The 24032-nt window shown below is 59.0% G+C and overlaps 1 protein-coding gene across 15 annotated transcripts; it reads right to left on the bottom strand.

The window, feature by feature from the left end:
• Nucleotides 1-82: 82 nt before the first annotated feature.
• On the bottom strand, nt 83-23969 carry ANKRD24 (ankyrin repeat domain 24). Of its 15 annotated transcripts, none has more exons than XM_045990721.1 (22): nt 23550-23969; nt 21390-21461; nt 14512-14598; nt 14277-14407; nt 14109-14197; nt 13164-13228; nt 12612-12669; nt 11319-11389; nt 11019-11128; nt 10671-10858; nt 10164-10192; nt 9453-9533; nt 9214-9321; nt 8479-8523; nt 8288-8386; nt 7224-7296; nt 6867-6985; nt 5208-6701; nt 2566-2733; nt 815-940; nt 592-657; nt 83-418 (listed from the first exon to the last, which is right to left on the bottom strand). In XM_045990721.1, the coding sequence occupies exons 1-22, from the start codon at nt 23829-23831 to the stop codon at nt 341-343; spliced, it is 3639 nt and encodes a 1212-aa protein (XP_045846677.1). In that variant the 5' UTR covers nt 23832-23969; the 3' UTR covers nt 83-340. The 15 variants fall into 15 exon arrangements, with proteins under 15 accessions (XP_045846677.1, XP_045846678.1, XP_045846683.1 ...); XM_045990722.1 differs by having other exon boundaries at nt 11019-11125; XM_045990727.1 differs by having other exon boundaries at nt 22668-23652.
• Nucleotides 23970-24032: the final 63 nt, after the last annotated feature.

Raw genomic sequence — 24032 nt, 5'->3', positions numbered from 1 at the left:
CTCCCTGGCGAGTCCTGCTCTGTGCCATCCCTGTCCTCCCTGCCCCGGGGGTGGGGGGCACCCAGCGATCAGACCATACGCATTTGTCCTCCGCTCTGAGAGCTTTTATTCCCGGGGTCCGGGGTGCTGCCTGGCTACAGGACGGACAGGACAGGACGTGGGAGCGGGGGCTCGCGGGTTCTCCGGCCGGGGCCGGGGGTCACAGTCAGGGCTGGGGTCGACCCCGGCCAGTGCACGCAGGGACCAATGGGGCGGTGGAAGCAGCCAAGTACGGTCGAGCAGGCCCAGGGGGTGTCTGGGCTTGGAACGTGAGTGCGGGAGCCCGGACGCCCTGTGATGCTCAGTGGCCCTGAGCTTGGAGCCTTTGCATCTGTAGGATCTGGTTCAGGATCCTTTGCACATCTTCATCCATCTGACCCTGGGGTGGGGGAAGCAGAGAGAGAGAGAGAATGCCTGGGCACTCCTGTTCTGGCTTCCCTGTTCCCTCCCTCCCCACCCCTGCAAGGCCATGAACTCCCCCCGCCGCAGCACCAGCCCCCACCATACAGAAGGGACGACAGGCCGGAGTGCCGGTGGCCTGGCATGACTCACCTGAATGGCGTACAGGAGGTGACTCCTGTACAAGGCCACCACTGCGCTGTGGTCCCGAGCAGCCTCCTGCGGGCATGGGGGAGAGGTACTTGGAAAAGCAGGCTCCCCTCCCCCCCCCCCGCCAAAAACATGCCCCAAAGCATCCTTTGCACGCAGAGCCCCTGCGCCAGAGCGACAGCTGTTACAATACAGAACCGCTTTCCTCCCCCGCCTGGGACCTCACCTTCAGCTGGTCCTGCAAGCCCTTGACCTGGCCTTGGAGGGCCTCCACCTCGGGGGTGCCCGGGGCCCCCGGCTGGTCCTTCAGGGCCTCCTTAAGACTGAAGACTTCCTTGGAGAGCTCTGTGATCTGGTGGGGGAGATGCAGGGGGGAACCTCCAGTCACCCCGAGCCTGGGGCGGGGGCATTGGACCTGTCCAGCACCTCCCTCGGGAGGAGGCCGGCAAGGGAAGGTCAGAGCCTAGAGGCCGGCAAACTCTTGGCCCTTGGGAGTCTGGCCCGTGAGCTAAGAATGGCTTTCACGTTTGTAAATGGTTGGGGGAGAAATGTCAGAAGAAAAGTGGTGTTCCGTGACGTAGGACAATCAAATCGCATCCACCTTTCCGAGCACACATGTGAAATTTCACGGGTGCACCGCTGCGCCCATTCACGGACACGTCAGAGCCGAGAACACGGGCTCTGGCTCTTTCCAGAAGTCAGCCGATCCTGTCCCAGCCCCTCTTGCGGGCTCTGGGAAGGGGAGGCTGACGAACAGAGGCCCACAGCAGCCTGGCCTGGTGGGGCTGGGTCGGGTTGCCCTGGGTTTGGGTCCCTCCCTGCCCCTTTCCTGCAGGGGATCTCTGCAGGGGAGACGATTTAACCCCTCTCTGAGCCTTAGTTTCCTTATCTGAAAAGGAAGGAGAATCACGGTTCTCACCCTGGCGGGTTACCGTAATTCTGAACCGAAGTTAAATTGAAACTGTGCTAACAGCAGGCACTCAATAAATGTTGGGCTTTATCTTTACACTATAGATCAGAGGTTCTTAACCAGGGGCCAGCTTGCCCCTGGGGAACCCCAGGCCATGTGTGGGGACGTCTGTGGCTGTCCCAACTGGGGGTGCTTCTGGCATAGAGAGGGCGGGGTCAGGGATGCTGCTGGGCCCCCACAGTGTCCCCCCAACAGAGAATGACCTGACCCGAATGTCACTCATGCCGAGGGGGAGAGTCCTTGCAACCAAGAAACCAGAATCACAACCACAATTTTATTTTTGTTTTGCAAGAGGCGGTCGTGGGCTCAGAGAGGTCGATTGACTTGCCCAAGGTCACACAGTGAGCTGCAGCTGGGGGACTCTCCGCTAATGTGCCCCCGGCCCTGGGAGTCACGTGTGCTGCCCAGTGACTGCGCAACCGGACGCGTCACTCTGACGTGTCACACTTGGCCTCTCAGAGCCCCAGCGTGCTCATTTAGAAAGCAGGAATAAGAATGCCTTCTGGCTTCCAGGGTCAGAGGGAAATTAAAAGCGATAGTGTGTGAAAACCACCTAACTCAGCAGCCACGGGCCGCCGTCACCCACCATCATTACTGAAGACCAGAACTTGGGAACCTGGTGCAAACGCAGGCTGACCCTCTGCGTGCTGTGCAGCCTTGGGGAGGTGTCATCCCCTCTCTGTGCCTTGTTTCTCCAAGTGGGGACAAGAAAAGCACTGACCTTACAGGAACTTGACGCGACGATTAAATGTGTTGGTCTGTGTCAAATACATAGCTCGGGGCCTAGCGTGCAGTAAGTGCCCGGAAAACGTTACTGCAGTTATAATTCATTGTTAGAACAGTCCCCACATGTCTGAATTGTCTCCTTCCTTCTCTGCGCCTCAGTCTACCATCTAGAAAATGGGCTGATTGCCTCAGACTCGTTCATCTGGGCTTTCTTGGATTTCCCCCAACCTCTGTTGGGTGGGAACCTCCCCCCCAAGGGAGCGCAGGGAAAGGGGACGCACCTTCTTGTCCTTCTCCTTGGCCATGTCCAGGGCCTCCTGGGCGCGGCTCTGGGCCTGGCGTGCCCGCTCGGCCTCCGTGCGTAGCCCCCGCAGCTGCTGCTCTGCTGTGGCCAGCTGGGCTTCGGCAGCATGCCGCTCACTCTTCATGAACAACGCCTCCCTCTGGACCTGCAGCCCAAGCCCATGCGTGACCCTGAAGACACGGCGACCCCAGAGTCTCCTGACCCTTCCATCCTGGCCTGAGGACATTCCAGCCCAATTTGATATTGAGGAGTTCAACTCAGGGGGTCCTGTGATGATTCTGACCCATTCTGACACTTCTGACGTGCTAGCTGTGTGGGCTCGGACAACTGACTTAACCTCTCTGTGTCCGTTTCCTCATACGTAAAATCAGGGTAATAACAGCCCCCACATCGCAGAGTGATTGTGAGAAGGAAAAGGACAAATCCCGGGCATGTGCTTCCAAGAGCGCCTGGTGCACAGGGAACGTGACATGTTATCACCGTCACTAGCCCTCCTTTCTCTGTCCGTGTTGTAAAGGTTTATCGGTTTCTTACAAAAGAAAACAAAGCCAGAAGAACGTGGATGAGAAGCAAACCAATGTCCACAAGTTGATGACTGCATTTTCACAAAAATATCGAGATCACGGCAATGTCAGCTTTGGAAACACTGGCCCTCCCAGGGGTTGGGGGGAGGTGTCGGACGTTGGCCTTTGTAGAAATAATGGCTCCAGGGGAGTGTGGGTGAGTAGATGCTCCACTCAGTACAGACTAGCTACACCTCTCTTTCTTTCTTTAATTTAAGATTTTATTTACTTATTTGACAGAGAGAGACACAGCGAGAGAGGGAACACAAGCAGAGGCAGTGGGAGAGGGAGAAGCAGGCTTCCTGCTGAGCAGGGAGCCCGATGCGGGGCTCGATCCCAGGACCCCGGGATCATGCCCTGAGTCGAAGGCAGATGCTCAACAACTGAGCCACCCAGGTGCCCCCAGATTGACTACATCTTAACAATCAAAAAAGAAGAATCAAATCCACAGACAGACAAAGCAAATAGGGCTTGCGAACTTTACCCCCAGAAGAAGTGGTCGTGGGCAGGTGAAACTTAGGGGACAGAGATGAAAATGGGCCTCCTCATGCTGGACCTCAGACTCTAGTAAGTAGGTCACAGGTCTAACTGGTTTTGAAAGAGTGTTTTCTTGGGAAAATTATAATCCTGGGTGCGCTTTATTGATGTCTTATGCTATGACCGTACTAAATCCTTTATGTAGTTTAAAACATTCAATTCAATTTAGTTTTCAATTTTCATCTGAGGACTCAGAATTATTATTATCTCTGTCCTAGGGGTGAGTAAAGAGAGGCAAGGAGAGAAAAATGCTTTCCTGACAACAACTAATGAAGGTGGCTTCTTATCCACATATTTTGTTATAACACCTGCTAGTTTTTATGGATTTTTTAAGACAAGAGATAGAATCAAACGTCTACCACAAAGGACAAAAAAAATATATATATATTATATATATGTATATAGGGCGCCTGGGTGGCTCAGTGAGTTAAAGCCTCTGCTTTCATCTCAGGTCATGATCTCAGGGTCCTGGGATCGAGGCCCGCATCGGGCTCCCTGCTCAGCAGGAAGCCTGCTTCTCCCTCTCCCACTGCCTCTGCTTGTGTTCCCTCTCTCGCTGTGTCTCTCTCTGTCAAATAAATAAATAAAATCTTAAATATATATATATGTGTGTGTGTGTGTGTGTGTGTGTGTACATTCCTTGGTGTTCAATTACATTCCTTGGTGTTCAAATGAACATAATTACATAATTACATTCCCTGGTGTTCAAATGAACAGCTCAGCATCAAATTCTACTAGGTTCAAAATATTAGATTAAAAATCTCTGGGCATAACGACCTCCTATTCTTGGGCTAAAGCATCAAAAATGATCCAGAGGCAAAATGACAAATTCTAAACAGCCAGCCAGAAGAGCCACAGGGAGCTTTCAGGCCAGCAGAGAAAATGGATGTCATAGTAAAAAACATCAGGGCGAAAGCCGAACTCACTGCATACCAAACCACAAGTGGACATTGATCCCTACCTCACACCATACACACCATTAGAGCCGAAGCATGAGCACCACTGTGGAACCAAAGCAATCAGTCTGAGAGCTTGTGTGACCCTGGGGTGCACGGAGGACTCCCAGACAAACCATTAGAAAAAAGGATGGGGTTGGGGCACCTGGGTGGCTCATTCGGTTCAGCATCTGCCTTCAGCTCAGATCATGATCCTGGGATCCTGAGATCGAGTCCCATGTCCCAGGCTCCTGAGCAGGCAGCCTGCTTCTCCCTCTGTCCCTCTCCTGCTCGTGCAATCTCTCTCTCTCCCTCTCTCTCTCCAATAAACCCAGTCTTGAAAGAAAGAAAGACTGGTAGATAGATGGGTGATAAGGTTAAAAGCAGCCGAAGGTTCTGAAAAAGATAACACAAGTCGAAACGTCCAAGAGATCAGAACGGCCGCAGGGTTAGCCGTCCACCTAGAAATGCTAGCAGGGTCACGTATCTACAGGACCAGAACCAGGGCTGTGGGTCAGACTGCCAGTGGGCCGCCGGCTGGACTGGGACATGGCTGTGCTCAGTGGGGGCCCAGCCGGCCTCACCTGGAAGACCTCGGCGCTGGTCTTCTGATGCCGCCGTCCCAGCTCCTCCAGCTGCTTCTCCAGCCGGGCCACATCAGCTTGCAGGGCCCCCACGATGCGCTCGTGCTCCAGGCGGGCCACGCTGCCCACACGCTCCCGCTCCAGCTCGGCCCGCAGCCGGGCGGCCTCCTCCTGCAGCCGGTGGTGCTCGGAGGCCGGCACCGCGGACTGCCGCAGGGCCTCGGACGCCTCGCGCAGCTCCGCTAGACCCTGCCGGGCCTCTTCGCAGGCCACTGACAGCTCGGCCGCCCGGGCCTCGGCCGCATCCCGCGCTTGGCCCAGCTCGGCGGCCACGGCCCGCTGCTGCTCCCCGGCGGCCGTGGCTGTGGCCAGCTGCTCCCGCAGCACCTGCAGCTCCCGGCTCTGCTCCAGCCGCACCTCCTCCCGCCGGGCCAGCTCTGCCCGCAGGCCCCGGGCCTCCTCCTCGGCCAGCAGCTGGCCCGCCCGGGCCTCGTCCAGCCAGGCTGAGGCCGCCTCCAGCTCCCGGAGGCGGGCGTCCCGGCCTCGGAGGTCCTCCCGGGCCTGCTCCAGGGCGGCCCGCAGCTGGACCACATCCCCGCCGCCGCCGCCCCCAGCCTCCCGCACCCGCTCCCGGAGCCGGCCGGCCTCCGCCTCCGCTGCCTGGCACTTGCCGTGGGCCGCCTCCAGCTCGGCGGCCGCCTCCCGCTCCCGCTGCCGGAGCGCCTCCTCCAAGCCACGGATCCTGGTCTCCAGCTCCGCCTGCAGCTGTTCCGAGGCCTCCGCAGCCCCAGGGTGGAGGACTGGGCCCGGGGGGGCCCTCGGGGCTGCGGCCGCCCCCGCCGTGCCCTCCACGCGCGTGGTCTCCGTGCCCGCTGGCTCGGCCCCCGCAGCACCTGCTCTGCCGGCCGTCATTGCTGCTTCCTCTGCTTTCAGCTTTGTGGGCTCTGCTCCCGTGGCCTTTGTTTCTGGATTTCCTCCCTTTCCCAGAGCCTCAGGTTCTGTGGCCTCGGTCCCTGTGGATTCTGTTTCTGTAGCTTTGGTGTCCATGTGTTTGGTCTCTGTGGTCTCAGCCCCCGTGGACTTTGTCTCCGTGGCCTCAGCCCCCGTGGATTTTGTCTTCGTGGCCTCAGCCCCCGTGGGTTTTGTCTCCGTGGCCTCAGCCCCCACAGATGCTGCCTCCACAGTTTCCACTCCTGTAGCCTCGTCTGTGGTCTCAGCTCCGTTCACTGCTCCTGGAGCCGTGGTGCCGTCGAGCTCCATTTCCATTGGCCCGTTCCTGGCGGTCTTGACTTCCGTGCCCGTGCCCTCCCCCACGGCTGCCTCCTCTTCCCTGGGGGCCCCCTGTGTCCCCTGTCGCTCCAGTACCCGCAGAGCCTCGGTGTGCTGCCTGCGGAGCTGGTCGAACTCAGCCCGAAGAGAGTCATAGAGGGCCAGAGGGATGACCTCAGCCGCCCCGTTCACCTCCATCTCGTCCTTCTCGAAGCTCTCCAGGATCTGGGAGGTAGTGGGGAGCTGGTTGGGGGCTAAGAGTGGCCCTGCCACCTTCCCTACCCACAGACTCAGCCGTGTGCCCACCCTGACCCCCCAGGGAACGATCCCTCGGGTCCTCAGATCTGTTCCACTCCCCCCACACACCGTCCTGGGCCTCGGTTTCCCCACCTGGACCTTCTCCATCAGCTCCTGGTTTTGTCTGGTGAGTGCAGCCACCTGCTCCTGCAGTGAGGCCAAGAGCTCCTGGGCTGAGGGGCTTAGCCGTTTGGAGAGCAGAGCCTCGGCCCCTGGGGGGCGCACAGAGTCAGCCCCAGGGGGCCTGGGCCAGGGGGGATGGGAGCTAGGGGTTTGGAGCAGGGGGTCGGAGCCCACAAGGCAGGCAGATGGAATGAATCATGGGTGTGGGCCGACCTCCCTCCCAGCTTCAAACTCTCTCCATGCCTGTGGGCCAAGTGTCCATCTCCAGGGGCCTCAGGGACAAGAGGGACAGGGGTACACGGAAGGAGAATGGGGTTGGGGGCTCACCTGGGAAGTCAGAGAGTTCGCCTTCCTCATCCTGCAGAGTGGCCACATCGTAGCTGGTGTTCTCCCGCTCATTCTGGGGAGGGGACAGGGTCTGGCTCAGGTCCCTATCCCCTTCCCAGCCCCAAGACCCGCCCCCAAGAATCCAGAGCGGACAGGGGAGTTCATGCGTCTCCATCGCTCCCCAGACGTGTCTGGCCGTGTCTGGCCCACAGTGTTTGCTGAGTGCCAACTGTGTGCCACGGGCTATGCTGGGCTCCCCGGGAAGGGCAGGGAACAGCCCAGCCACTGTGCAAATGTGTGACCATAACCGATGCCTGGGGGGTGTATGTACATCTTGTGTGTGGGGGACACGGAGAGAGGGATGTGGGGCTACATCCCCGTGAGGGTGTGTCCAGGATCCTGCACTGGGGGTCACGTGGGGCTGAGGGTGTCTGCCTGTGAGTAGGAACAGCTCAGGGTTTGTGGGTCTGCGGGGAACCTGGGGATGTGGCGTGGCCCCCGCCCCTCCCGTGTGCCTTCCTGTGACTGTGTGTGCTCTGGTGCTTGTGTCTGAGTCTGTTGTGTGGGTGTGATGGCTTCAGCGGTGTCTGCGGGTTTGGTGGGTCTGTGTGCGAGGGCACAGGTGCTCGCGCATGTTTGTGTCCTCACGTGTCGGGGAAATATTTGTGCGTGGGCATGGGTTTGTGGGTGTGCCGTCTGCGTGGGATGGAGGAGCGTCTGTTGTGTAGGTGCCGGTATTTCTGGTGTGCGTGTGGGAGTGCGCGGTCCTCAGGGATGCTTGCTGTGGTCGCGGGGTAAGGTGCAAAACCACGTGTGTGTGTGAGAGCGGCCGCTCACCTCTGGGGGTCCCAGCTCCGCGTTTGGAGAAGTGTCCACTTTGTGCACGTTCCGTGTATGTGGGTGTGGTGTCTGCGATGGCGTGTCTGTAGGTCTGACTGCTGTGTGTCCTCGGGGGAGAGCCTATGCGTGTACTGGTGTGGTTGTCCCGTAACCGCGGCGGGAGAGGCCCCACCCCCTGCCCGGCCCGGCCCGGCCCCGCCCCTGCCCGGCCACGCCCCCCACACCTCCAGCAGGGACAGCCGGCTCTGCAGACTCTCCACCTCCCGCCCCAGGCTCTCCTTCTCCTCCTGCTTCTCCGCCAGCAGCTGCTGCAGCTCTTGCACCTGGAAGGGGGGCGGCAGTAGGGGGGCTTGGCCAGCCTCTGGGAGGCAACCCGGGGTGCCCGAGGGGCTGGCTCCCTGCACCTGCCACCTACCTGTCTCTCCAGGCTGTGGAGGGAGCTGGCCTCTGCCTCTGGCAGCTGACAGGAAGAAGGGGGGGACCAGGCTCGAATCTGGGTTGGGGGTCGTCCCCACCCCACCTCCGTAGTAGCCCCCGATCCCCACCACAGACATCGGCTGTGCACCCACTGCGCACCCGGCACCTTGCTCTGCCCCCTGACTCATTACTAAGGACTCATGGAGTGTCCGACCCTGTTTGGGGCCATAATTCATTCACTCGCCCACCGAAATACCCGTTCTTCCAATAAACATCAAGCGTGTACTGTGAGCCAGTCATGGTCAACCATGGCTATCCCCGCGGGCTTACAGTCAAACGGGTGAACATGAATAAGATACATGGTATTCCCAATAGCACGAAGCACTTCAAATAAAAATAAAGGGAACTGGGAAGCGAGTGGGAGCTGCCACAATCTTAAATAAGCTAGGCAGGGGAGGTGTCTTTGGCAAGCGGTTCCTGAGCAAAGACCTAAAGGGAAAGAAGGAAGAAGCCACAGGAGCATCTGGGGAGGAGTGTTCCTAGCAGAGGGCACCACACATGCAAAGGCCCTGGGGCAGGAGCAGGCCAGGAACATTGTCTGGAACAGCAAGGAGGCCCGTGTGGCTGGAGCAGAGTGAGGGCAGATGGAGAGAGGGAGGTGGGAGCTAGGAGAGGTGAGGGGAGTCTTGCCTACAAACCCACACCCCACCCCAGGCTTAGCCTGGCCCCTCACCTCCTGCTTCCTCCGTTCCTGGTGCTGCTCCAGGCCCCGGATCTTCTGCAGCAGGCGGCCCCTCTCCTGTCGCAGCCGCACGATCTCCTCATAGGCATCTCGGTCATCCTGTGCCCCCGCCCCAGGGACACACCACCTTCACGTGAGGCCCAGGGGCTGCCCCCTCCTACACCTGAGTCAGAGCTCCCCCCCCCCCAACCTGCCCCTGTTCCTCCCCCTATGGCCGGGGCATCGCTCACCGGCAGGGGGATGCTGGCAGGGGGCTGAGGTGCCTTCCGCTTCTTGGGAGCCCCTCGCTTTTCATGGCTGGACACGGAGTTCTGGGAGAAGGCGGGGAAGGGGCACATGGGGAACGTGCCAGCCTCCCACCCAAATACACCAGCCCAGCCCCACTATCTGTTATCAGCCCCAACCCGGTCCTCACTTCCTGTGTGGCCCTGAGCAAGCCCCTTCCTCTCCCTGGTCCTCGCTTATCCCAGCATAAAAGTGGCCGTGCTTCCTGAGAGTTCCAGATCTAATGCTTTGCTCTCTCCCCCTCTTTGTGCCTTGGTACAACGTGGTACTAGACCAGATCGCCTATAAGTTCCCTTTCCGTGTGGAACTGAGATGCTGTAGAGCTGGGAGGGAGAAAGAGGCCAGACCTGCCTTTTCCCGTGACCTACACCAGCCCTCACTACACTCCGTTCCCTCTAGCACTCCACCCCAGCCCCATGATTTGGCTCCATTCCCACAGTGTTCTCACCCGGTTCTGAGAGTTATGCTGTGGGTGCTGCTGTTACTTGGCGGCAGCGTACCCAGAAAGTGGCATTCATCCCAAACAGGTCTTCCTAGGTCATAACCCCGGGACAAAAGTCCATCTCCTCCTTCTCATCCCAAAGAGCTTGGGGCGGGGAAGGGGGAGGCAGTGTGTGCGGGAGGAGGGGGCTCATTCACTGCTTAGAGATGCGTACCTGAGATGATGCCTCGCCTGAGTCATCCTCTAGGAGGGCAGGGAAGAGAGGGAAGCAGGGTCAGGCGCTCTGTTTTAGGGACTCCATTCCCAGCCCTAGGAAGGGCACTAGGGAGGGGACTCATGGCTGGAGTGGGCTACCAATTTCCCCCAGAATCAGGACTTTGAAGGTAGGACTCAGCTACTTTTGCAGATGGTAACAGGAGGACCATCTAATAAGGGGAGCACAGAGGCACCTCCAGGATGGCTCAAGTAGGGGTGCCAAGTCTTAGGAAGGGCAAAGTTCCAAGGATAAGGATGGCCCAGGAAAGCAGGGTGGACCCCTAGATGAATCCAAAAGCTCTGGGGCTCCTTGAAACTGTTCTGAGTAGCATCAGGGGAAACACGAAACCTCCCCTGATGCCGCAAATAGGGATACCTTGAAACTACCTAGAGTAGGGAAAGCGGTGACAAGACACTGCTTGGAAGGAGATGGGGTGCTTGAAATCGTATGGGGGGGCTTGCCTACCACTGGGTGGTGAGGGGCGCTGTGCCGCCTCCTGCAAGAGGTGCAGGATGAGTTTGTCTCCCGCTAGGGCGCCGTAGTGAGCAGCGTCCTGGCCCCGTGCGTCAGTGATGCCTGGCTGGGCCCCGCCTTGCAGCAGAACCTCCACTGTTTCGGGGTTGGCCCCCTCACAGGCAAACATCAGGGCTGTCCTACCAGGAGAGGGGGCTACTGAGGAAGCAAGGACGTTCTCAAATCCCCAAGCTCTCCTCAACACCCAGGGATCAATTAGATGCCCCACCCACAGCAATTACGAGACTCGCTCAAGGTCACATGGCATATAATGGACTCACTGGGAGGGCAGATACTCACCTCCCCTGCAGGTCCTGGTCATTTGCTGCTGCCCCCTGCTGCAGGAGGAGGCGGCACAAATCCCTGTGACCCATCTGAGCTGCTATGATAAGGGGCGTTGTACCTGACTGCTGGGAAATTAGGGGAAGGACGAGACCAAAGGTGAGAGGCTGACCTTGTAGGTAGGGAAGCCTATATGAGTGCTCCTGAACCTCACTCCAGACCTTTTCATACTCTTCTAAAGGGAGCCTGGGGTGCCGCCACTTGGTGACGGTGTACCTGAAATACAGCATCTTTCCCAAAAATATCCCAGAGGCTCACCCGATCTCGGGGATTCAGATGGGCCTTGAAGGAGCAAAGCATTTCTGAGCAGGAGACGCAGCCGCCGGCCGCTGGAAAAAGAGGGAGGGTAGGTAGGGCAAGGTTTAGACATATTCCGGGGGCCTTCTGCCTGGGGTGATTCTTATCCCTCATTTCATGAGAAGTTCCCACCTTCCCTGGGAGGCCAAAGGCAAAGGTATGACCTCGGGAAACTGAGGTCCAGCCAGGTCCGTGGTCAGCCAGTAGGGTCAGAGACAGAGCTATGATTAGGTCTGCTAACCCGCTGTCGAGTTCTGCGTTTTAAAGGTGAAAGGGGGACGGTAGATGTTTCTGAGTAGGCAAGAGCCGTGAAGTGGGAGAGGGCTTGGTAAGTCAAGGAAGTGGGAGACTGTGTTATGTCCGGAGCCGTGAAGAAAGAAGGAAGGGTTTCACGCTAGGGGTCACTGGAAAAGTCGACAAGCTCTATCTGATGGCCTTCTCTGTGCCTGAGCGGGTATGCAATTTGGTTTTCTGCTCCCCATGCTTAGAACGGAGCCTGACACACAGAGCAGGAACTTAATAAATATTTATTGCACGAAAAATACCTAGTGGAACTTAATAAATATTTATTGCACGAAAAATACCTAGTGACCCTCCACTGTGACAAAAGGCATTTGCCGCCACTAGGTGGCAGCGTACTCCAACGGCAGGGAAGTTTTAACCAGTGCCTTAAAACCCTAAAGCAAACCCAAATGTATTCCGTGTTCCCAAGCGGTCAGACGTTTCTTGAGCCATGGGTGAAAGTCATTCCCCAATCTCACGGGCATGACGGACAGATGTTGGGCTGGGATCGGGTTCGGGCAGGTGGGTCCCTTCCCCTCCCTCACGCAGGAGTTTGGATTGGATGGTTTGGAAGGGTGCCTGGACCTTTGGCCTGCCTGAGATCCTCTAGGATTTGGTCAAAGGAAATTGCACTCTGGTCACACCTCCCACCCCAACAAGGCCACCAAAGTTGTCACCAGGCCTGGCAGACATCAGGCTGTGCTTTGGGGTCAGACAACCTGGGTCTTCTCTACTTTCTTGCGGGCCAGCCTCAATCACCTTGCCTGTCCAATGGGGTGCCTCTCTGTGGCTCAAAGGGTTGCTGAATTTTAATGCTGGGCCCCTGGCCCAGCACACAGCAGGTACTCCGCAAGGAAGGCGGAGGAAGGAGGCAGGACGTTCATGGTAGGTCTCCGGGAGCCTGGGTAGAAGAATCCCCAGCCTCGCACCCTCTGGGTCACGGTGGGCAGGGCGAGGCCGGGCCGTACTCACCTGCATGATGCAGGGCTGTCCACCCACTGCTGTCCACAATATCCACCACGCAGGAGGCCTGGGACAGGAGGGGTGCGGGTCACTGGAGGTTCCCTAGGAACTGCCCCTTCTTGGGCCGGGATGTGATTCTGGCTCCTCCCCTTAGCACTTCTTCCTCCCCCATCTCCTCCCAGACCCCCAGGTGACTCGGCTTTTAGGAAAATTGGTGAGAAAGTGGAAATCGCCGGGAGCTCAGGAGAAGCTGAGGGTTTGGGGGGCTGGATGGGAGCTCTGAGAGTGACTGTGGCTAAGAACAACCTAGAGTTTGGGCAAAGCTAGGGCTCAGGAGATATCTGGTACTGGGAGTATATCTTGGGTGTGGGGAGTAACTTGACACTCGGGGAGTATCTGGTTGTCCAGGGAGTAGCTGAGTAAAAGAGGCTAAGACATAGCTAGGATTCGGGGAGCACCTGGGAGCTTGGGGGATTTCTAGAACTCGGGGAGGAGGAGAGGGGGCCCGGGGAAGGAAGCATCTCGGGTTGAGGGAGTATCTGACACCAGAAAGTAGATGACCTGTAGCAGCTGCTTCAAACACTGTGGGTGCCCGTACTTGGCGGCCAGGTGGAGGGCGTTGTAACCTGAAAAGCAGGGAGCATCTGCTTGGGCTCCACCTACACAAGGAGCTTCCAGCTGCTCCCAGCTGCTCCCCAAACCTGCGTCAACCATCTGTGATGAGCCTCCCCGTGTCCAGTAAGTCTCCAGACCCCAGGTACTTCTCCAAACCGTGCTACTCCTGGTGGCCAGAGACTCTCCAAGCTCCAGCTAGTCCACACCCCAGACGACACTCCACTCCCATGCACTCCTCAGGGCCCCCCGCGCTGGCGACTCCCCACGTCCCCAGCTCCTCTATATGCTCAACGACACCGCCCCTGGGAATCCAGCTGTCCTACGTGTTCCGGCTAGTCTGTGAACCCTTGCTACTCCATGCGCAATCTCCCCATCTTTGATACTCTACAAATCCCCTGCTGCTCCCCAAGTCCTGGCTGCCATGCCTCCTGGGCTGCCCCAAACCTTCAGACATGGCTACGCCCCACCCATGCTTTCCTCCTGAGCTCCAGCTATCCCCTTTGGCCATGCATTCCATTTCAGGGCCCTGGTTAAGTCAGAGGCCCAGATTCTCCTTCTGTCCTAGCTACTCCACATACCTGAGATGCTCCCTATCCTCTGCTTGTGAGTCTCCTGTCCCCAGATACTTCTCAAGCTCAGGTACTTCCCTAGTCCCGTGACTTCCTCTCCTGACCACTCCCCGCCCACAAGCTGTGGCCTGACCCTGATTGGTGCCAGCTAGAGTCTCTTTCCTTCGGCACCGCAGCCTGACATGTCCCTGTGCCTCCCTGGGAGCACCCAAAGGAATCCTCCTCCTTTTCAGGGAAGCCGCAGAGCAGGACCCAACCGGACCCTCAGGCTGGGCACCTGGTCTGAGCTCCTCATCCCTCCCCGGGGCCCGGCAGGCAGTACCTGCCCCATCCGTGCTCATGACGTTGGCGCCGTGAGCCAGCATCACCTCCAGGCAGCTGGCTGCACCCCTCATGGCAGCCAGGTGGAATCTGGAGGTCAGAGATAGGGGATCAGCTGCAGGATGACCAACCCCTCGTCCCTCACACCCCCCAGGGCATGGGCACTCACGCGGACTTGCCCTCGGGGTCCAGCTTCGTGGGCACCAGCCCCTTGCGGGTGATGAGGGTGGCCACCCGCGCCGCGTCGTCGCTCTCCACCGCCTGCAGCAGCCGCTCGTCACTTTTGCCCCACTCCTGGCTCTGCGAGGGACACCCAGAGGGTCGTGGGGCCAGGCGATCCCTGCCCCCACCCCGCTCCCCCTGGCTGGGGCTCCAGGCTTCACCACCTGCCCCTGGGCACTTGCCTGGCGCCTGCCTCTGGCTGCCGGCTTCGGGATGGGGCAGGGGCCGCAGGGCGGGCAGGAGCCAAGGTCAGTGGGGCTGAGCCGCAGCTGCAGGGGGAGGCAGTCCTGGGTGGGGGTTTGAGACAGCATCCCCCAGCCTGCATCCCCCAGCATCTGCCTCCAGGTCCAGCCTACACCCACTACCAGCATCGTCCTAGCAAATTTCCCCCAGATCAGCACCCCCCACCCCAGATCCTTTAGTGAAAACCCCCTTCCAACATCTCCCCCACCTCCAAAATCCTCCTACAGGACCCCCTAAAAGGGTCCCTTTAAATGTCCTTCAGAACTGTCCTCCGTCATTCATCCTCCTTAAACTGGCCTCAAAATGCCACAACTGTCCCCCCAATGTTACAGGTTCTGTTCCCCAAAAAACCTTACTTAGCATGAAATGCATTCCAAAATGTCTTCCCCAAATTCCTTAAGTTTCTCCAAAATCATCTCCCCAAATGACCCCAACATCTGTCCTAAAAATGTCCATCCAAAACAATCCCTTGAATGTCTCCTCAATTTGTTCTCCAAATGTCAATATATTGTCCCGAAAATGATCCCTCAGAATATACTCCAAATTGTCCCCTCAAACGAACCCACCCCAAAACTGTTCCCCCAAACTGTCCCTCCATATTTTCCAGTGTCCCCATCTGTTCTCCAAACTGCCTCCCAGAACGTCCCCATGTCTCCCCAAATGTCCCGCCCCCCCCAACCCCCTCTCTCCCGGTCCTTCCAGGGTCTGGGGGCGGGGGTCCAGGTCGGGCGCGGGCCGGGCGGGGAGGGGCGGAGTGGGGAGGGGAGAGAAAGGGCCCGAGCCCCGCCCGCTCCCGCGCCCCCTCCCCTGGCCCTACCGCGGAGGAGGTGGCGGCGCACACGCACAGCTGCTTCATGGCGGCCAGGGCGCCGGGTGCCGGGCTCCGTGCTCCGGGAGGCGACCGGGCCGGAGGGGGGTGGGGTGGGGCGGGGGGGCCCCTAAGGAGGGACCGGGGGTTGGAGGGAGGGGCTGGGGGAGCCTGGAAGGGGGCTGGAGGGGCCCCGGAGGGAGGGGCTGGGGGGGCTGACGGAGGACCCGGAGGGAGGGGCAGGGGACATAGGTCGGGGAGGCCCGAAGGGAGGGGCTGGGGAACCCGGAGGGAGGGGCGGGGGGTGGCTAGTCGGGGCCGGGAGGGAGGGGCTGGAGGGGCCCCGGAGGCGGGGCTGGAGGGCGCTGGAGGTACGGGCCGGAGGGACGGCCTAGGGGGTCCGGAGGGAGGGGCTGCAGGGGTTGGAGGGAGGGCCTGGAAGAGTGGGGGGGGACTGTGGGGGGGTCCGGAGGGAGGGACTGTGGGCTGACGGAGGGGCCGGAGGGAGGGGCAGGGGGCAGCGCGGGGGGGGGGGGGGGGGGGGCTGAGGACCCAGAGGGAGGGGCGGGGGGGGCTGGACGGGGTCCGCAGGGAAGGGCTGGGGGACCCGGAGGGAGGGCGGGCGGGGATTGGAGGGAGGGGCTGCAGGGAGTCGGAGGGAGGGGCAGAGGCCTGGAGGGAAGGGCTGGTGGGGGCCGGGAGGAGGGGCTGGAGTGCGCTGGAGGCAGGGGCCGGAGGGAGGGCGGCTGGGACTTGCTGGGGGGCCGGAGGGAGGAACTTGGGGGTACTCGAGGGAGGGGTGGGGGTCCCGCCCCCACGGTAGGGGTCGTGTGGGGGAGGGGCTAGTCTCCGAGACCGGTAGCCGCCCGGGCACTCCCTGACCTTCCTGCTTGGAGGAGGATGCGGACGGCAAGCCCGGCTCCCTCGCCCCCCGCGGGCCGCCCGCTCGATCTCCGGGGACCCGCCTGCAGCATCTCCCCCTCGTCCGAGCTGGCCGCGGGTCGCAGGTGACTCCGGGCCCGAGCCCCCGGCAGACAGAGCTTCCCACTCTGCGTGGCTACCGTTCTTGCACTCACGCACAGGGGGACCCAGCAGTCCGACGAACTTGAACCTGAATCCAGGGTCTTGCCCCCAGGCGCCCCGCACTTACATTTACGCGACCCCCACCCCCCAGGTACTTGCTCACCTGCTCCGGACTTCACTGTCCTCACCTGGAAAATGGGTTTCAAAATAAACCGTAGCTACTGCCCGCGGAGGGTTATCGGAGGACTAAGGCGATCGGCCACGCAAAGCGCTCCCCGGTGCCAGGCACACAGTAAGGGCACTCAGCACGGATTCATTCGTCAAACACGGATGTGCTTGTCTCCGCGCGTATCTAATGCTGAACGCCGAGGCCACAGGCCATCATGGGTGGTCCGAGCACGGAGAGGACCCATCTCCTCCCAGGGTCTGGGTCTCCTGGGTGTTCTCGCAAACTGGGGGCCCCTTGACCGCAGGGCCAGGCACCCCAGGGTGGAGTGGGGCCGTTGGTCAGTGTTTGCAGAGTGAATGAATGACTCACAAGGCCAGGTCCTCTGAGCCATGTGAATTTCAGTCATTGAGTCCGTTTGTCCTACAGGGTGCCTGGGGCTGCAAGGGGCACTGGCTCCCTGTGGTGACAAGACATGTCCCCGGGGTCCCTGGGGGGACATACACACTCAGGGATTCATGAACCAGGGTGACTGGGGCTGTAATGTTATGGGAGCTCAGAGAGGACTCCTGACACCTGGGAGTCTGGGAGGGCTTCCGGGAAGAGCGCATGAGGATGGGCAGGAGCTGGGTGGTGGGTGGCAGGGACAAGATCATGTTCAGGAGAAATGATGAAATTATCACTCGTCTCCACCAGCCCAGTTGCCTGTGACCTGGTCCAGGACCAGCTGTTTGGGGCTCACAGTTAAGGGTAGGACAGAGGAGGAGGCCTGTCCGCCGAAGGAGGGGGAAACCAGGAATGGGGGACATCAGGGAAGCCATGAGAGCTTCCAGAGGTGGGATGGCCCACTGTGTTGATGTGGCTCCGAGTTCACGAAGGGGCCATGGGATGAATGGGGCAGACACAGGGAGGAGAGGGGAGAGAAAGGATGAGTGCAGAGACAGCCTTCTGGAAGCTGGGGTTAGCAGCCATTACTGCAGACAGGAAGGGGGAGCCTGAATCTGCCTTGGTCATGTTACATCTACTGTGTGACCTTGGGCCAGTCCTGCTCACTTTCTGGCTTGCAGTTCCCGGGCTGCTACATGGGATAGATGATGAAGCAGGCACCCTGGGGCTGGGCGCCTCCACCCAGGCACTGCGGACAGTCAGGACCAGACTGTTCTCTGTTGGGGGGCTGTCCTGGGCAGCGGGGGGCTGAGCAGCATCCCTGGCCCCCACCCACTGGATGGCCAGAGCACCCCCAGTGTGACCACCACAGACGTCCCTAGACACGGCTCAGTGTGTCGTCATGTCCCGTCCAGTCCCCCGTGTCCCCCCCCCCCCACGCGCAAGATCTGTGATTCTTAGAACACCTTTGGGCAGGAGGAGGGAGAGGTGGGGCAGAGAAAGGGAGAGTCTGGTAATAAGTAATCGGGGATTGAGGTGTGCCCTTCGCAGGCTTGCCCAGGGAGGAAGCTGTGAAGTGGGTCTCCCAGCTCTGGCCTCGAATTTCCCGGTGCCTTGGCCTGTCCTCCTGGATTCTATACAAGCTTAGACAAACACCCCTCAACCCCCCCGCCAGGCATGTGGACACCACCATCTCTCTCTCTCTCTCTCTCCCTCCACACTCAGTCTACCAGCTAACCCCACGGGCTGTTAACTCCAAGCACGTACCCATTCCTACACACGGTGCAGCGCCGGCCCTGCGGGCTCCATGCGGGGACACCTCTGCCCTGGTCTCCTAGTCCCTGGACTTGTCCCCCAGCTTGGGGACACCTCCACCCTGCTCTCCTAGTCCCTGGATTTGTCCCCCAGCTTCCCGAAGCCTGCATCAGCTCTTTCCTCTCTCCTGCTCGAAACCCTCCAACAACCTCACTCAGGGTAAAATCCAGGCTGCTCTCCTGGTATGGGGGGCCCAAGGGTCTACAGAAACTGGTCCCTGGCATGCTAAATCCCACCCCCATCTGGTTTTGTGCAGCGCAAGGGCTAAGAATGGTTTTTACACTTATAGGTGGGGGGGGGGGTGTGGGAACCAAATGAGAGTCATATTTTGTGATCCATGAAAATGACATGAAATTCACATTTGGGGGTCTATAAATAAAGTTTTATTGGGATGGAGCTGAGCCCGTCCACGGGCAGCAGTCTGGATTTTGCTCCCATCGTGGGTCCGTGAAACCACCCCTGATCTCCAGCACCTATCACAGGGTCTGGCCTGTGGTAGGGACCCAGTATTTATGTCTGTTGAATGAATTAAAGAATTAATAACTCCGCAGAATACAAATGAGAGGCAGACAGACTTTCCAGGAAGCAGTGGGAATCTATGGACCTCTAAAGGCTCCCATCTTCTTGCTTGTGGGACTTTTCTAAAACCTGACAGAAGAGCAGGAGGCCCCTGGGAGCTCCAGGGCGAGGCTCACGGCCCCAGTTAAATCCCATCTTACAGATGGGGAAACTGAGGACCAGAAAGGCTCTGAGAGGGCTCAGAGCAAAGATGGCCATGAGTTGGGGGCTTGAAGGAAAGGCTGGTGGGAAAGAAGCAGAAAGGAGCAGGGAGGTATGCCAGGCAGCAGGGAGGACGCAGGGAGGACAGGCCAAGGTGCGGGGGCTGGCCTGTGCACTCAGAATAGGGAGGGAAACGTCCCCAGAGACAGCCGGGGGTGGGGGGGGCATGTGTGTCTGTGTGTCTGCAGTCACGCAGTCACGGTGTTTGCTTTCGTCCCTCTGGGGAGCCGAACAAAAGCCGAACTTGACTCCTGCTGTCTGCCCAGAAACTAGAGACGCCAGTGGAGGGAGGGCCAGTGAGCTGCCCAGCTGCCTGATGGGGGATGCGGAGGGCCAGCTTCTCCCCGTCCGCCCCCAGGTCCCTTGGCGCTGCTGCAGAGGCTCCTCCCTGCCTCCCAGACACCCCAGACACCCTCACACCCAGCCTGAGGCTTTAACCCCTGTCCGCACCCCCCACCCATCCCCACACCTGTGCTACGCGCCCGGTACCCCCATGTCCCAAATTAGGTGTCTTTGTTTTTTTTTAGCCACACAAAACCTTTTGAAGGATTTGATTTCAATATAATTCTGCTTTCGAAATGAAACAATGAGATGGCTTGGGTTACCCCTGGCTACCACATCTCAGGAATTCTTGGGGGGTAAACGGGAACAGTCCACCTTAGGAACGGATTTCAGACGGTGCAGAATTTTAGGTCGTTCCCCAACGAATGAGTCTGACTCAGTACCACATTTTTAAGTGGTCCGTGAGCCTTTATTCCTGCCTGTCACTCCCTACCTCTTTCTTTTTTGACTCCTTGCCCCACCCTAACCTCAGGGAGGTCCTAGCTGTGTGACCTTGGGCAAGTTCCTTAACCTCTCTGGGCCTTCTCTCCTCATCTATGAAGTGGGATAATAAAGCTCCCACCCCATACCGATTGTTATGAGGAATAAATGAGCTAACATGGGCAAGGCACACAGCAAGCTCCTTATGGTGTTCAAAAACACACAGATAAAACCAGAAATAGGTGAAGTAAGCAAAAATGAATTCAATGATACTACATTTAAAGTTTATAAATGAAAATAAATCAAAGAAAAAGGAATATTAAGCTTTAAATCACAGAAAGAAATAAATAAGATGGGTTGGGAAAGCCGGAGGGGGCCACCGGGGGCTGGGAACAGACCCACACTCACCCAACTAGACAGGACGAGGCTGCACCCAAACCCAGAGCCATCTGACGTTATAAGCAGGCGTGTTCCTATGCCCCTTCCTTTCTGACTTTCCAGGACTCCTTGGGCTGGGTCCGCTTCAGGATCACCCTGCTCACACGCTCTACTCCAGCCCAAGGAACCTGCTCATCATCCTAAGATGCCCTGAATCTACCAGGCCTGGCCCACCCTCTGAACTTTGCCAAAACTGGTCTCCACCCTCTAACCCTAGATTCTCTCCATCTGTGCCCTGGACTGGAACCCACGCTAGCAGGCACTTCTGGGGGGAGGCACAAGGGGGTGGGTACGACAGAAGAAGGAACATCTCCTTCTGGGAGTTCACAGTCCAAGGTACCGCTGCATGGGAAGCCAGCTCCAGCCCACCCCAGGGCCTTTGCACTGGCTGTCCCCTCTGCCTGGAATGCACTTCACTGAAATATACACACAATTCCCTCCCTTTTTCCCTTCTGATCTCTGCTCTGACATCAGCTCCTTGGTGAGGCCTTCCTCAACAACTTGCTTTAAAATTGCAAACATCCCCCCTGCCCTGCGTGCTCCCTTGCCTTGCTTGCCTTTGCACCTACATACTTTGTTTACTATCCACTACCCTGCCCCGTCAGCTCCAAAAGAGCCGGCATTTCCTCCTACAACAGTGCCTGATACAAACGTCTGCTGAATGAACCTCAAAAGCCAGAAATAACGGTCCTTGAGAAATTGAGTCCTCAGAAAGCAAGTGGGAGAATGGAGGTCCTTTTGGAAGAAGAGTTACGGGCCCCAAACAGGGTGGGCCTGGAGAGGGTTTGACAGGCAGCAACGTGTGCAGGAGAGGGCTTTCCCAGCAGTGGCAACAGCCAGAGCAAAGGTCCTGTGGCTAGAAACTGAGCAGGAAGCAGTGGGGAGATGAAGGCAGCAGGGCCCAGTAGACAGCAAAGGGAGGAGAGGGAGCAGAAGCTACGGGGTGGGAGGGGGTGGGTGGTGAGGAGCTTCGGGAGAGTCCAGAACCGGGAGGGGCCTGGTCGAATGGAAACTGCCAGAAAGATGAGAGGAGGGGCCGAGGACTGTGTTCCAAAGGCCCCGTGGCTCCTCTGCCAAGCCCTGGGGCACATGAGCCTGAAATCGGGGGACACTGGGCATCTCAGTGGCCTCAGACTCACCTCTGTCTTTTTAAATCGTGCCCGGAGGGTCTTCATGGCCGGCGTCTGATGGTTTTCCTCAACCCAGGCCACCTGGGGAAGCACAAGATTGGGGTGGGATGGGTACCTGGTAAGCTGGAGGGTCACACCTCTTCCTCGTCCCTGGGCCATTTTAGACCCTCGGGCAGGATGCAGACGCAGGACACCCCATCTCCTAATTGCTGTGTGTCCTTTGGCAGGTCACTTACCGTCTCTGAGTCTCACCTTCCTCCAACTTAAAATGAGGGAGATAATCCTCTTTCGACTCACTCGTGGTGGGTTTTCAGTGACATCCCTAGCACAGAGCCTGGTAAACAGTAGGTGCTCAATACGTACACCTCACCAGTATTCCCTGTTGTCTGAGCGCATCCAGCCTTTCCAAGCTCGCATCTGTGTAGGTACTTCTACACAGAATGCTCTTTCTTCTCCTTCCCTGGCGAACTCCTATGTACCCTCACAGGCGGGTTCCAAAATCCTGTGTTCTTTTATTTATTTATTTATTTATTGGACAGACAGAGATCACAAGTAGGCAGAGGCAGGCAGAGAGAGAAGGGAGGAAGCAGGCTCCCTGCCGAGCAGAGAGCCCAACGTGGGGCTCGATCCGGGACCCTGAGATCATGCATGACCTGAGCCGGAGGCAGAGGCTTTAACCCTCTGAGCCACCCAGGCACCCCAAAATCCCATGTTCTGATGACCTTCATCTGTCGTCCACAGGCTGAACTCTTAACTCCTGGGCTTCCCTAACCCTACTTGGGTCCCCTCCTTGGCCGCAGCCCTGGCTTTGAAGGCTGGAATTGTCTGGGCAGGAACCGTCGTCCTGAACAGTGAGGGGCTCCTGGGGACTGGGCCCAGAGCTGAGGCCACCTTAGCACAAAGGCACGTTTCTCGGATAATCAGAGACGATTATCTGCAGCCGAGTCATGGAGGCAAGTCACCCCAGGTGAGCAGAGCTATCCAACCCGCCCTGTGAATTCTCGAAACTACCCTTCCCCCTGTCCGCTCACCGTCCTCTCATCAGAGCATGTACAGCTGCCCGCGGGCTATCAGCCACCAACTCACCTTCTCACGGTTCCTCATGACCTTTTAGCCACAGTTCGTCCATCGTCCACCCACCATCCATCCACCTCTACACCCAACCCCCACCCATCCACCCCCACATCCCTGCATTCACCCATTCACCCCTCCAGCCTACCCATCCACCTATCTCCCACCCGCCCTCCATCCACCCGCCCCGATCCCGGCCCACCACTCCGCACTCACCCCACCCTCTTCCTTCCTCTCTGTCTCAATCTCACCCAGAGCTGGGTGTAGTAAGACACCCAAGAGGAGTCCACAGGTTGGGGGTGGCAGGAGGGGATCCATGGGCTTGGCGGACAGGTGGCTTCCTGGGAGAGGTGATGGTATCTAAAGGAGGGCCTGATGGCCAGGCAGGAAGCCGAGAGCGGCGGCAGCAGATAAACGGGGAATGGACCCTACGCCATGCAAAGGCTGGCAAGTGGGAAGTGCGTGCGTGTGTGTGTGCGCGCACGCACCCGCGCACGCACCCGGGTAGCTCCTCAGCATAGCTGGGACAGACGCGGGCCTCGCCTTGCTCCCACACACCAGGGCCCTGAGGCCCTAAGGGGCGCCTCCATCCCAGGCTTCCCTCGCTTCCTGCTCCCTACCTCCTGCAACTCCAGTCACGCCAGCACCAGGCCTCCTCGCCCTCTGCGGGCTCCGGTTACCTGCTCCCAGCTGGGCCACCAGCTCACACCCGCAGCTCCAAGCGCTCAGCTCAGACACCCGATCAGCTCTGAGAGGGCAGCCGCCCCAGGGGGCCGGGGATGAGCAGAGGGAGGAGACAGGCTGGCCAACGAGCTCTGGCGGGAAGACGCCCTGGCTCTTCCAACACCCCCACCTCTCTTCCTGGCCTTCGCCCTTGCTGCTTCTCTACCAGGAACGCCCCTTCTGTACCCCATGTCGCTCCCCACAGGCTCACTCTCCCCATCTCATTCCTACTCTTCGGATCTTTGCTGCAGCACCCCCTCCTCCAGGAAGCCTTCCGGGATGTACCCAGGCTGGGTCAGGTGCCTCCTCTCAGCTACCTATGGCTCGGTGCCCTCAAGGCGCCTTAATCACACTAAGTCACCATCTGCCGCTCACCAGTCTGTGTCCACCTCTCGCCACAAGGGGCCGCCCTTGTTCTCCAGTGTCTCCCGAGCACGGTGGGTGCTCAACACGTTTCTTAAATGCGTTCTCAAGGCCACCGACCCCAGTGCCTTTGAGCAGGCTCTTAGCTGTGCACCTGTCCTGCCGTGTGCAGACTACCACCCGGCCGGATGACGCCCGGGTAATTCGGAGCGGCGTCCAGAACCCTACGTGGTGAGGCCCCACATTGCCCCCCCACCGCCCACTTGCACGATTGCCCTGCATTGGTGGCTTCATTCCCCTCCGAAATGTGCAGCGGAAAGAGCCCCGACTGGAAGCACGAGTCCTCTGTCCTCGTGAGGGACGTGGGGAATTCAAAGGGGACGCCGGTTGCTTGTGCCCCCCACTTCAGAGCCGACTGGCGCACTGTCCCACGGGCGGTAGCCCGTTTCCCGCCACCCTGCAACACTCCGGAGAAAGTGGACTACCCTTTGCCAG

Source organism: Meles meles, chromosome 20 (genome assembly GCF_922984935.1).
Source record: "Meles meles chromosome 20, mMelMel3.1 paternal haplotype, whole genome shotgun sequence".
NCBI lineage: Eukaryota > Metazoa > Chordata > Mammalia > Carnivora > Mustelidae > Meles > Meles meles.
This window is presented reverse-complemented; position numbering and strand designations above follow the sequence as displayed.

Bases quoted from the DNA above. Each gene is read 5' to 3' on its own strand.
- ANKRD24 (XM_045990721.1), bottom strand. From the start codon at position 23,831: ATGAAGCCACCAATGCAGGGCAATCGTGCAAGTGGGCGGTGGGGGGGC. The intron at 10,859-11,018 runs GTGAGTATCTGC...CTCTCCTGGTAG, and splicing joins GACCAGGACCTGCAGGGGAG to GACAGCCCTGATGTTTGCCT. The intron at 8,387-8,478 runs GTAGGTGGCAGG...CCCCCCTTCCAG, and splicing joins TCCACAGCCTGGAGAGACAG to GTGCAAGAGCTGCAGCAGCT.